Raw genomic sequence first — 12,612 nt, forward strand, 5'->3', positions numbered from 1 at the left:
TTTTGTTGCGTCCTTGTGGGGTGAGGGACGAAAGGTGTATTTTTAGAGCAGGTAAAGACGGATCTGTCTGGAAGTTGTTGGCAGTCTGAGAAAATACAGTTGCCCCAACCCAAAGCAGAGCTGAAGAGGCCAGATGAGGAGGGTCATGGTGGCAACAGGTGTAGCAGGTTTCAGTCTGTTTTCTTAATTGTGCCTCAGCAGGTGTAAGTAGAAAGAAGGATAGAGTGCTGTGAGGTGCTGGAGCTGTCGGGGAGGGAGTACTCCAGAGGGCTTCACTTGCGTGAAGGATTTCCTGCCCAGTGAAACCCCCAGAATATTCCAGGAAGGGCACCACAGCCCACTCCTGCCCCTGGCCCGGTCAACCTGTTTGGATCTTTCAAGTTACAAAGCAGCTGCCTCTCTGGCTTCCCGCTTGTGTGGAGGATATGTGTGTGGCGGAGCTCCTTTTCTCACAGCAAAAAGGCAAGGTGCATTTTCTTGCTCTGTGCCTCCCTAGTGTGCAGATGAGTCATGGTGCTCTGGTTTGACAATCAAAGTACAGTCACTTTGATGTGTTCTGAGTGGTCAGAGGCCACAGCTTTAGAGCATTCTTGCAAAAAAAAAACCTAAAAACAACAACAAAAACCATGCAGTTAACTCCCCCCTCCCATACAAACCTCCAACCCAATTTCCTAGACAAAATTAGCATCATAAGGTGGGTTAGCAGGCTTTATTTCACAGGGAAGAGGTGCTTCTTTTATTTGCTTACTGATTATTGTATATAATTGGCCTTGCTGTGATCAAGTGTAAAGTGTTTAAATTCCAAAAGCATTTGCTTAGTGAGCAGATATTCTTTGTTGCATGGGGATGAATGACGTGGGGGAAAGTATCTCAGCATGAAGATACCTTTGATGCAGGTTTGAGGTAGTTTTCTATGTGGGCCATCCTCACAGTGTGCTGGCTCATAAAATGTGCAAACCTGTTGCGATACTGACCCAGGACTCTTTTGGCTTTAGATGTTTAACACTTACCATGGCCAAGTGATTAATGGAGATGTCTTGGAGTTATTTTCTTAACTCCTGGGCTCTAGGATTACTGCGCTGTGGAAGGGATTTCTTTTGCGGTAGGATGCTAAAAATAGACATTTCAGTAGGAGGAAGTTATGCATGTGGTTCTGAGCTTTGATGTACACATCTTGCATGCCCACATGGGAATTTCCGTACCCTGATGAACCTGGCAAGAAAAGCACAGGATTTAGGTTCCCCTTTTCTTAGGAACTGGAGACTCCTTCCCTTTTCATCTAGAACATAGTCCCCATAATGGCCATCTGAATGAGCTGATCTGGTGTTTGTAACTGCCTTATGACATAAAGGTGACTGGTCTGAGCTGGAAGACCTAGTCTGTAGAACAGATGACCTTTGTTTAGTGAGCTCTCTGGTCACCTCATCTCTGAAATGGGGAGCATGCAAGCTGCCACTGTCTTCCTGGATGGTGGTGGGGCTCAGATTAGATTGAGTTTACCAAAGTGCTTTATAAATTGTGAGCCCTGCTGATGGGAGGCAGAGGCAGCTTTGTTGTTAGGACTTCATTATCCTTCCTAAATCAACCAAGGGCTTCCTTCCAGGACTTTGTAGAATAAATAGTATCTTTGTGCAAATTGTTCTTTTGTGCTCTGGACCAGGTTGTCCCCTGAGTATGGGAGACACCCCTTCTTTCTGGTAGTTGTCTTAGTAATAGCCTATTATAAAAAATATAAATTACCACAACCTGAGATGCCCTCAGACCTGAGAGCTCTGACATCTGGGTTGGAGAAGAGCCCAGAGCACAATGGTCACTTGGCAGTGGAGTTATTGGGAAAGAAATGAGGCTCCCAAATGGGGAAGGAGAGGAAGTTTGTCCCTAGGGCAGGGCAGGTAGGGCAGTACCAGCCACTTCTAGGAACTGCCTGCACTCCAGAGGTATTTAAGCCTTTGCCACACAACTTTCCCATCAATGGCACAGTAGTGTCTCTGCCAGTAGTGTCTCTGGACCTCCCTATCCAATGGAATGTGGATCTCTGACCACCTAGGAGAATACCAGGCAGCCTCAAGTCTTGTGCTTTCCTTAGTAGGCATCCTTACCCTTCATCCCACAGTCTGGGTGGATGCACCCAGGTGTTTCACATTTGTCCTCATGTAATTTAACCTGCTTGTGTTCCACGTGCCATCAGTACCTCTGTTTCACAGGTGGACTTTAAAGCGTGTACATGACTTGTCAGGATTCTGCTACAGTAAGAGGTTGGAGCCAGGATTTGACTCCAGACTAACTTCACACTCTATATACATTTTCCGCTTGTCACTCACCTGCAACTTAAGGAAGCTTATGGTTTATAGAATAACTTCAGCACAGAATGTCTGCTCACCTCATCAAATGCTTTGGGAGTGTAAACATTTTGTAATCCATCTTCTCAAGGTCAGTGCCTATGGTTCCTTATTTATGACTGGTTCATCCCTTATGTAAAATAATAGGAATATAGTTTTATTCACACATAAAACATATTTTCCAGGGCCCTAGGCTCCTCACTTCCCTCTTTCTTTAGGTGAAACCAGAGGAGGACCCCACCACCTTGCTGTTGTCCTCTCTTGAGCCACAACCCCTCATAAGAGAGGGAACTGCCTTGGGGGCCTCTTTGCATCTGCTTCTGCTTGAGAAATCAGGCTGCCATGAATCTTTCCAAAGCCTACCCTATGCCACAGGGGAAATCCTTAAACTACCAGTGCTGCCCAGGTTTCACGGGTGTGAAACTGCCTCAAATAACTACCATGTGTGCACAGTTTGCATTGGGTGTTAGGAATTTTACACCTGTAGCCACTAACCTGTAGTGGTCTGCTTGGCCCTAGAAACAAAATAACAAAACAAAGCAAAAAGCCCTTAATTTAAACCACAAAAAAAAAAACAAAACCCTTTTACCATTGAAGCAAAACAAAACCCTCCCCCAGGCTGGCCAGAGTGATGCATTTCCTCACAGCCCCCTCCTGGCTGGAAAGCCTGGAGGACTCAGCTGGAAATGTAAATGCTAGTTGGGAACCGTGACTCACCATTCCTTGCCAGTGCCTTCTCGCACTTCTCAGCCCTGATGGAATGGAACGTGGATCAGGTGAGTTTTGATCACTTGGGTCAGGCAGAGATGGGGCCAGGGGCTGGAAGCAGGGGAGCACCTGCGCAGGGCCAGCTGGATGGGGTACTTCAGTGTGTGGTGGAGTCAGTGTGTATTTGTGTGTAGGATATGCAGGGCCAGGGAGGCCAATGCCCAAATTGAGGAGACTGTGCAAAAGGAGGGATGAGGCAGCCAGGTGGGTCTTGGAGCCAGCATTCCTCCTGCAAGTGCCAGATGGCCCTGCAAAGGGCTGTCCCAAAGCTCACCATCCACTCACTTGGCCCTAGGGTTAGACCCTTGCACTCTCTTAGTGGGGAGCGATCTAACCACAACTCTGTCTTACTCTCTATCCTGGGAAGCAGAACTAGACACCTCTTGTCATTCCTGAGGATCCCACTTGCCCTAGAAAGTACTAGTAAGGTCCAGGGGAGAGTTTAGAATGGACATGGTTTAGCCGAATGTCCCAGCTGCACAGCCTCCACTTCATAGTCTTGCTTCCCAAGTCGCACCTGCCGCCCTGAATTCTCTTTTTCTCATGCAAAGCCTTTTACCTCACTCTCTAATTTGCATACTCCTAGGGATCACTCTACAAAACAAATCTCCTAGCTGAGAGATTTATTGTTTGGAAGACCCCACCTGTGGTACTGATTCTGACCTTTGTCCCACTGGGCTCTCACCCTGAGACCATCTCAGGTTAGGTTTTCCAAAACAGTAACTCATACTTGTCCTATCTCACCTGTGTGTACTCGGTGATGTTCAGTTCTTGTTTTTCTAAGGAAAAAAACCTGTTAGCTCACACTTGTGCATTTCCATGGGGGTAAGTGCTCCCTCCAAACCTGATTTCTGTGTCACAAGGCTCTACTGGCTGGGAAGAGACTTGCATGCACTAGTGCACCATCAGATAGGCTTGTCCTCACATAACCTCAGGAGAATAAGCAGTAGCGAGGTGTAGTGAAATAATTACCCCCTTTAAAATATAATTCAGTTGTAAGTTTACGTAATTTAATTTTTAATATAATGGCTGTAGTTAAATGGTTCTCAAGTTTCCTGGAAACTTTACAGTCAACTTACTTGAGCCAACCCAGGCCTGCTCAGTCACACTTCTGGGTGGTATGTTGTTCACCATCAGGTGGACCCCACAGCCCTGCAACTGAAAACCGAAGGGTTCCTTACTTGTGCCTTTTGCAGTGATCGGTCTAGAAGACACATGATCATGTCATCCCGATTTCATGGGCTTGATGATCTAGGCAGTGAAGGAGAAGAGATTCGTCTGCCTCACCATTCATTCATTCACCTGTTCAGCCACATCCTCCTTTAATCCCTCGTCTCTTCTACCACATATCCATCCATCCATCCATGTGAACGTTCACCAGTCTGTTTTCTTGGGTCTGCTTTCCTCCATCGCTTTTCCCTCCTTCCATCTACCCACCCACGTGTAAGTCACTAAGTGCTTGCTGATGGAGTCCCTGTAGTGAGTCGGGTGATGTGCTGGTGTTTCAAAGGTACAAGAAACTCGTTTTCTACTGTGAGGCGCTCCTACTTAAGGGCAACGTGGACAGTTTAACAGTCATGATAAAGGCAACTGTAAAGTGCTGTGGGAGGTAAAGAGTTGGAACAATGATAGGGGTGGGAAATGGGCTGGGCATGGCTTTCCAGGGACTGACATTTGACCCGGGTGTTGTACAGATCAGGCATTTGAGGGGCAGGGGAATAGACAAGGTTCCACAGGCAGAGAGAAAGGATGTGCAAAAGCACTAAGGCTAGGGAGCCAGGCACATAGTTACATGCTGGGATTTTAGAGAAAGGAGAAAAGCCTGGCAGGCGGGATTGGTTTCTAGAAGAAGGGAGCACTTTTCCCAATGGAGGTGATGAGGGACGTTTTCCAGACCAGAACACCTGATATCAGGGACTGAGGTAACTGATGAACCTAAAAGGACTGGTGGACTAGGGACAGAGATGATGGCAACCAAGGAAAGGAAACTAACATTTAAAAATATCACTACCAGTGTTTAAGTAGTATCACTTAAAGGTACCACCTATGCATCAGGCATCTCACCATAGACATAATAGTCCTTGTCCATAGATAATAGATTATTATCCTATTATACAGATGGGGAAAGCTGAGGCTCCTCGTAGTAGTTTGCCTAAAGTCACAAAGCCTTGGCGCTGTCTGTGTTGAAACAGTATGGAGTCCTTTAGAGCTAATCTCTCATCCTTTTTTTCTCAACAATCCTGTGAAGAGGAAATAGAAACTCAGATTAAGTGACCTGCCACAGGTCACCAGGACTCTAAAGTCTTGATTGGGCATGCGGAGCCAAAAGTCTTGGGGAGCCTTTGCCTGGCATTTGGGCTGGATGTGGGTAACTAAGCACAATTAGGGCATCTTTTACCTGCAGTTTGCAGAGAAGGGGAGCTGCAGATGTTGGGAGGACTTGATGGAGCTTATACTAAACTGGTCAGTTTGTGACCAGACCAGAGAGAGGCCTGCAAATAGCCCAGGGTCTCACCACCCGGAGGTGTGGCTGCCCCACAGGAGGCTCCATTCTGTTTGCTGTCAGGAGTGTGCTCAGCATTGCCCACCTGCTTGAAGGGCCTGATTTCACCCAGCACAAGAAAGGAACTTGGAAAGAGAACACGGGTGTAATAAACCAGTAACTAATGGAGGCAGGAAGGGAAAGAAAATGCTTGAGAAATTCCCTGTTCAGACTTTGGCTTTCTTGGAGCCATTAGGATTTATGGTGGACAATTGTTTAGATCTAAGTCCTAAGGTTGGAGAGGGACCTAATTATCTTCTCAAGTGACCAGTAAGAATTGCAGTGTTCATCCTTATTTGGTGTGTAGTTTTCCAGGAAGGCCCTAGGGAGACTTGGAGACTCATTCTGCCTTTGGGGCCACGCTGCTCGGGTCAAGTGGAGCTTCAGTTTCTCTTAGCTATGTGCTGCTGACATGTGCTTGATCTTGCAGAGCCTCTGCCTCTGTTTTTTTTTTTTTTTTTCCTGGCCAAGAGATTCTTTATTGCCGGGTGGGAGAGGGAGAGAGCAGAGAGAGCCAAAAGAGAGAGAGAGGGGCAGGGGCTTAAATACCCCTCAGTGGGACTCAGCATGATCTGATTGGTTAGGATCTTATGGTTCATGCTGATTGGAGGTTGGGGCAGAAGGAGGATTCAAGCTAGACTTGAGGCTGGACTGTGACCCTGGGAGGCAGGACCGTGACCCTGGAAAACAGAAGCTTAAGGGTGCAGTAAGAACTGAAACCTATCGGCGCCATTATTGCCAACATTCCTCCCTTTTTTGTTTCTGCCTCTGTTTTACAGTATGTAAAAGTGGATGGTCATTCATTCAACAGCTACTTAGTAAGCACCTACAATGTGCCAGGCAGCATTCGATGTTTGGAAAAATTCAGGCAGAAAAACAGATAAGAATTCTGCCTTCCAGGAGCTGACTCTGCAGTGGGGTAAGATTGTAGATGAGGTCACTGCCGTCTACACACAGTGGGCCCTTGAGAGGACAGGCCCCTGAACACGTGGTAGTGATCAGGTTGAGGAGATAGTCTCTTGTGAGGTGTGGTGCTGAGACTGGCCTGTCCCAGGAAAGCAGAATGCAAGAGAGGATGATCCCGGATATTGAATGTGCATTACCTCCAAGTGTGGAGAAAGTAGGCACCTACACCTTCATCCTTAAGATGTGGCCAGTCCCTCCCAGCATGTTCACCAGCCTGGCTTTCCTTCTGAAGGCACAGTTTCAAATCCTGTGGGTTGCGCACACACCCACCTGCAGCTTGTTGGTGTTCTTGACAGACAATGCCACCATTGTGTGGCCATGGGTCCATTCCCAGGCTGGGCCCAGCCTCCCTGTTGCACAGGGTCCCAGACCAGCCCAGCCCTGCTGCAAACTAGAATGAAGGACTTTACCCCTGAGCTGTTCTATTTCCCTGTGAAGGTAACTCCTGTTATATTGGCATTTTTATTCTTGCTATCCTAATACTGTTGTGAAATTATGTTTACTTTGTGCTTTGGTGACATGGGAAAGTGTCAGCTCCCCTCTAGGGTCTGTTAGTCCTGAGTGACAAGTGGCCAGTTCAGTTCCCAGGGACAGGAAGGAGCTGGGAACTGGCTGTTGTGCAACCAGCCTTTCTCCCTCACTGCTTTTCCCACACTGCTAGGACACCTGGCCCTCTGTGGCTGTGGACTCCTCGCTAGTAGTGTAGCACAAGGAGCCAGAGCCATGACTTTCAAACCCTACCCCTTCGTTGTGCAGTGCTGGAAAAGTCCCTTGACTTCTTAGTTCCTCAGTTTCCCCATCTGTAAAATGATACCATCCTTACAGGCAGGTTTTGAAAAATGAAGTAATCCGTTGTGAATTTGTCATCATCTTCCCTCCTGGGAATTATACTCACAGCTAACATGCTCATCTGTACTAGGTAGTAGGCATAGGCAGATAGTCTCATTTCAGTTTCACAGTAACCTGAATAGGTAGTTGACCCATTTTACAAGTGAAGAAACTGAGTCTCAGATAGTTTAAATAACTTACCAAGGATCACTCTGCATGTTTGAACCCTAAATGATCTGACCCTAGAAGGTATTCTCTTATTCAGTCCACCACAGGCATTTGGGAAATAGTAGTTATGATCCTATGTAAGACAGAAGCAAGAGCAGCACCCAAGTGCAGGTAGGTGTTCAGACAGTGTGTGCTTAGTGCAGCAAGACACACATGGCATGCATCTCTGAGCAGCTTACCTTGATATTCAGAGGGAAAGTAAGTAAGGATAGTGCCAGTATGTGGACTCTAGATTCATTAATCCATGCCATTGTCTTTAGGCACTTGCTTTGTGATGTTTGCATGCATTTCCCTCTGTAACAAAGGCATGTTTATGGGTGGGTATCAGGGTGTAGGTGTGGCGGTAGTGAGGACAAGGTTACTGCTGAGAAAAAGGGAGGAAACCAGCAGTTAGCTCACCACCTTCCACCCTGCTGCCACCTTCTGGGTTCAGACTGAGATTCATACCTTTGGTTCACATTGACAATATTATAGAGTGTGCCTCAAGATCAAGGGCTGGCAGTGGGACTGCACATGTGCTCAGGTGGGGAACACAGAACCCACCACACATCTCCATGCTCCTGGAGCCCAGCTTTCTAGGGGTTTTACTGGCTGAGAACCCACAACTCTTCCCTACTGAAAGCACACAGGATTGCCACAAAAAATGTTTTCCAAGAGAGAGAGTCCCATCAGGGTTCTTTTTGTGTTTTTCCTCTCTCCCTCTTTCCCTCCCTCCTTCCCTCCTTCCCTCCCTCCCTTCCTTTTTTCCTTCCCCTCTCCCTCCCTCCTTCCCTCCCTCCCAGGCCTTGTGCATGCTAGGCAAGCACTCTACTGCTGAGCTACATTCCAGCTTTTAAGGCTGTTTCTTAAACAATTCTCACTATTTTGTGAGACAGGGTTATACTATGTAGCTCAGGCTGGCCTGGAACTGGAAATGGCCTGCTTCAGTCACATGAATGTTGGGATCATAGGCGTATACCACCACACCCAGCTATATATGATATTAAAAGTCCGGACTTTTAAGGAGGATCCAGCAACTCCCAGGCCCTCAGGGCAACCTTGTATATGTCATAATACTAACATCAAAGTAATGTCCTTGGACCATCAAGAGAAAGTGCAGATGCCACAAGTAATCCACCAGATGGCATAATTGGAAATGGGCTGGGTACCAGTGTCTCACTGTAATCCTAGCTACTAGGGAGGCAGAGATCAGGAGGATAGAGATCAGCCTGGGCAAATAGTTTGTGAGACCCAACACAAAAAAAGGGCTGGGGGAGTGGCTCAAGTGGTAGAGCACCTGCCTAGTAAGGGTGAGGCCCTGATTTCAAACTCCAGTACCAGGAAAACAAAACAAAACAAAACAAAACAGGGAGATGAGAGGAGGGTCATTGCCCTTCAGCTTGGGCATGTGGGGCACTCTGAAGACACTGGGCAGAACTGAACTCTTCTTCTTTTGAGAAGCCAGCAGTAGAGCCAGTATCGGGTTCAGCCCATGGTGCTGGGCAGCCTTGAGCAAAAGATTTTGCTTCTCTGAGCTCCACCTTTTTCTCCAGTGCTCACGCTTGGAACACCATTGACTGGAAATGCAGAAATTGATGTGTTACCAACTTTCCCCTGGATAATAAATGTGTATTTTGATTTCCTTAAAATTGTGAATGACTGAGGAAGTGGTGATATTCTTTGTGGTATTCAAGGACAGTGAGAACATTCTGTTGTTCTTGTTATATCATTTTTGTACTGCAGAGTAATTAGAGCTAAGCCATTTAACTGCATACTGTTCAGTCATGGAAATGATATTGTCTTGATGATGTGACCCAAGTCTGGAGTGCGGTGTCTTGAACTGAGGCCAAACAGTAGCATTCCCTTTATAATTAATACACTGGAAATAGCCAGATGCTGAATGGCTGGTTTGCTTTAATCTCTGGTCTCCACATTGGCATTTCCTGGTATGAGATGCATTTTACTCTCTTTCTCCTGGGACTGCTATTCTGGTGCCACCTGCCTTCTGGACCAATCCGGCTGTTTAGCATGCTGGTTTGGATTTCTAGCCTGGTTGCTATGACTCTACTCTAGCACTTCTGGTCCAGTTGTTCTGTGGAATTCCTCTTGGGTTCCTTACTTAGACTGCTTCTCCCCCACCCCGTCATTTGTGGGCTAATTACAGCATAAACTTTGCATTGTTATTATCTCCTTTGGTAACACAGTGCAGTTATTATCCATTTTTATTGTTACAACTAATGATCAGATTCTTTACTTCTACTGATCTATCAAAATTTTCCCCTTTGGGTTTCAGCCTGTTTAATAGGGAATGATGTGGAATGATAAGCAAACAAATGATGCACTCTTTGAAATTCTGTTGGGGATAACAGATTGAATCAAAATGAATTCACCATTCTGCTGTCATTACCCTCCTTCCTCCTGTTATCTCTTTGACGGCAGCTGCTCTCTCACATTGCAGTTTTGCAACACAGAGAGGGATGCAGAAAGAGAAACCCTTAGCAGGGTGAGGGATGGAGTGTGTAGGCAGCTGCATCAGAGGACCCTGCTTGGGCACTAGGGTGAAGCCATCCAAGAGCCTTAATCCTGGGAATGGTTTGGTGACTGGGGATGGTGGTTTTTTTCTTTCCCACTGGATGGTTTTTTGGTCTTGTCAGATTCTACTGAAAGTTCACAGGTCCTCTCCTGGAGTCAAAGGAGGATCAAGGATCAATGGTTCTTACAAAAAACGGTCAGCAGCCTCAAATCTCCATAATTTGGGAGAATTAAAGGCTTTGGAGAAGTCCCTTCTGGATACCCAGGCTTAGACAGGAAGCCCTGAATGTTTTAGCCTTGGCTCAAAATCTGTCAGTTGCTCAACCCAATGGCGTCTCTGATGGCTAAGGATGCTATGAGCTTCTTTTTCCAGGGTGTCCCTTGGAAGAAGAATGCTTTTCCTTGAACCAGCTACTAAGTAAAGGAGATGAGGCTGAATTTATGTCCATGCTTAGTATGGCCTATGAAACCTGGTTTTAAAAACAAATCTGGGTGCTTTCTTGTGATTCATGTCTTCGAAAAGTTGAGAGCTGGGGACAAGAGGAGAGAAGAAACTGCAGATAATTAATGATCCTTGTTAGATGGGTCCTGATTAATGAGCTTGAACTGTGTAGTTGTTGATTTTCCTGGCTGCTTCCTCTTTTTCAATCAATAAAGAGACGGGTTTGAGGATTCACTGAGGACCCGCATTATTTAAGTCTCACATGGAATCAATTCCCCACAATTTGCCCTTTTTCTCTCTGTTCAGCTCAGCATGGCAACCACTTCCCAGCCTCCTGCCTAGTGCCAGTTTCCTTGCACTGCTGCCGAATGCTTGCTATGTGTAAGCATGTTGGCTCGTGAGCACAGACTCACAAACTTTTGGAAGAGCTAGATATTAAATATTTAAGGTTTTATGGACTAAAGGTCTCTGTCACAACTGCTCAACTTTGCTCTGGTGACATTAAAGCAGTCAAGAGACCCCAAGTAAATGTGGCTATATTCTGTAGCACTTTGTTTACAAAAGCAGATGGTTAACTAGCATTAGCCCAGATCACAATTTGCCAGGCCCACCTTAGAACTGATCTGGTATAATCCCCATTTTATGGAGGATAAAACTGAAGAACAGAGAATGGCTATTGGAAATTAGCTCACCTAGGGCCAAGGGCCAATTTAACTGGGTCAGATCCCAAAAACTGTGTTCTCCCCTGCCTCTGCTTCCTGAGTGCTGAGATTATAGCATGTGCCACCATGCCCAGCAAAAGTTTTTATTTTGGAGCATCTGAGAGAAATCAACTTAAAGGAGGAAAGGTTCATTTTGGCTCAGTTTTGGAGGTGTCAGTCATGAGCCCTCACTTTGGGCCTGTGGTGAGGCAGAACATTGTGACTAGAAGCTGGTGGTGGAGCAAAGCTGTTCACCTCATTACAGCAGGAAAGAGGGGGCAGGTGGCTGGGAGAGAGAAGATACCAGGATCCCAATATCCCCTTCAAGGGCCTGCCTCAGTGACCTAACTTCCACTATGTCCCTAAAGGTTGCACCATCTCCCAATTGCACCACCCTGCCTTTGGCAGGCCTTCTAGATCCAAACTATGCCAGCAAGGAAGTCTTGATCTATTTGCCAACCTGGCAGGTTTCTGACCTGCATTTCTTTTATACTCTGTCACACTTTATACTTCTAGGTAGGGATATTCCAAACTCTTGTAATTTTCTGAAAGTAGGAGAAGATACCCTTGAGTCGTTTGTGTCCTAGAGGCAGAGTAGAGGCTGTGTCTGGTTTTGTTACCATTTTATGGCTGATAGTAAAATTTCTAATCATTAGCTTTTATTTTCTGAACTTTAGCAAGTGCCAGATTCTGTGTCCTTTATACAGATGAGCTCATTTCATATTCACAATAGTTCCATGATATAGGCTATCCTCACCATTTTGCAAATGAGGGCAACTTGGTTAAAGGGGACAGAGGTAATTGGCAGCATAGCAGCTAAAACTCAAAGCAAACAAAGTCCTCCTCTTTACCTTTCTCCCTTACCCCTCCACTTCCTGAGCCTCCGTGCAGGTCAGGCCAGGGGCTCCATGCAGTGCCTCACTGAGTCTCCACTACCTTCTGAGGTAGGCCTTAATGTGCCTAGGCTGAAAGGTTGGGTGACTTACCCAATGGCATTCAAGGTTTGATTTTGATTTTTAAATTATAATTCCTTCATGAGAGCATAACTAAATAGAGGAATGAGTCTGGAGTCACTAGGAGAGTATCATGGAGATGAATGGCGTCCATGCATATTTTATTCAGAGGAGTGGTATTGCAGAATGCCTAAGAAATTCTAGAGTAAGTTAGCCTGGGGTCATAGCCTGGCTCTGCCACTTTCTATGACCTTGGACAAGTTTTTTGCCTCTGAATAATGGACACAATAGACTGCAGGTGTGGCTCAGTTGGTAAAGCCCTTACCTAGTACAA

At 46.2% G+C, this 12,612-nt stretch overlaps 1 protein-coding gene across 9 annotated transcripts in view; it reads left to right on the forward strand.

Moving 5' to 3' along the window:
- Positions 1-12,612, forward strand: part of Nav2 (neuron navigator 2) — a 686,981-nt gene that overhangs the window by 421,077 nt on the left and 253,292 nt on the right. The window contains exon 2 of one of the 9 annotated variants that reach the window (XM_020171283.2): positions 2,205-2,430. The exons of the other annotated variants lie outside the window; for them this stretch is intronic. Coding sequence (XP_020026872.2) covers positions 2,205-2,430 — 226 coding nt within the window. The remainder of the gene's footprint in view (positions 1-2,204; positions 2,431-12,612) is intronic. 9 annotated transcript variants of the gene reach the window in all.

This window comes from Castor canadensis, chromosome 1 (assembly GCF_047511655.1).
Source record: "Castor canadensis chromosome 1, mCasCan1.hap1v2, whole genome shotgun sequence".
Classification (NCBI taxonomy): Eukaryota; Metazoa; Chordata; class Mammalia; order Rodentia; family Castoridae; genus Castor; species Castor canadensis.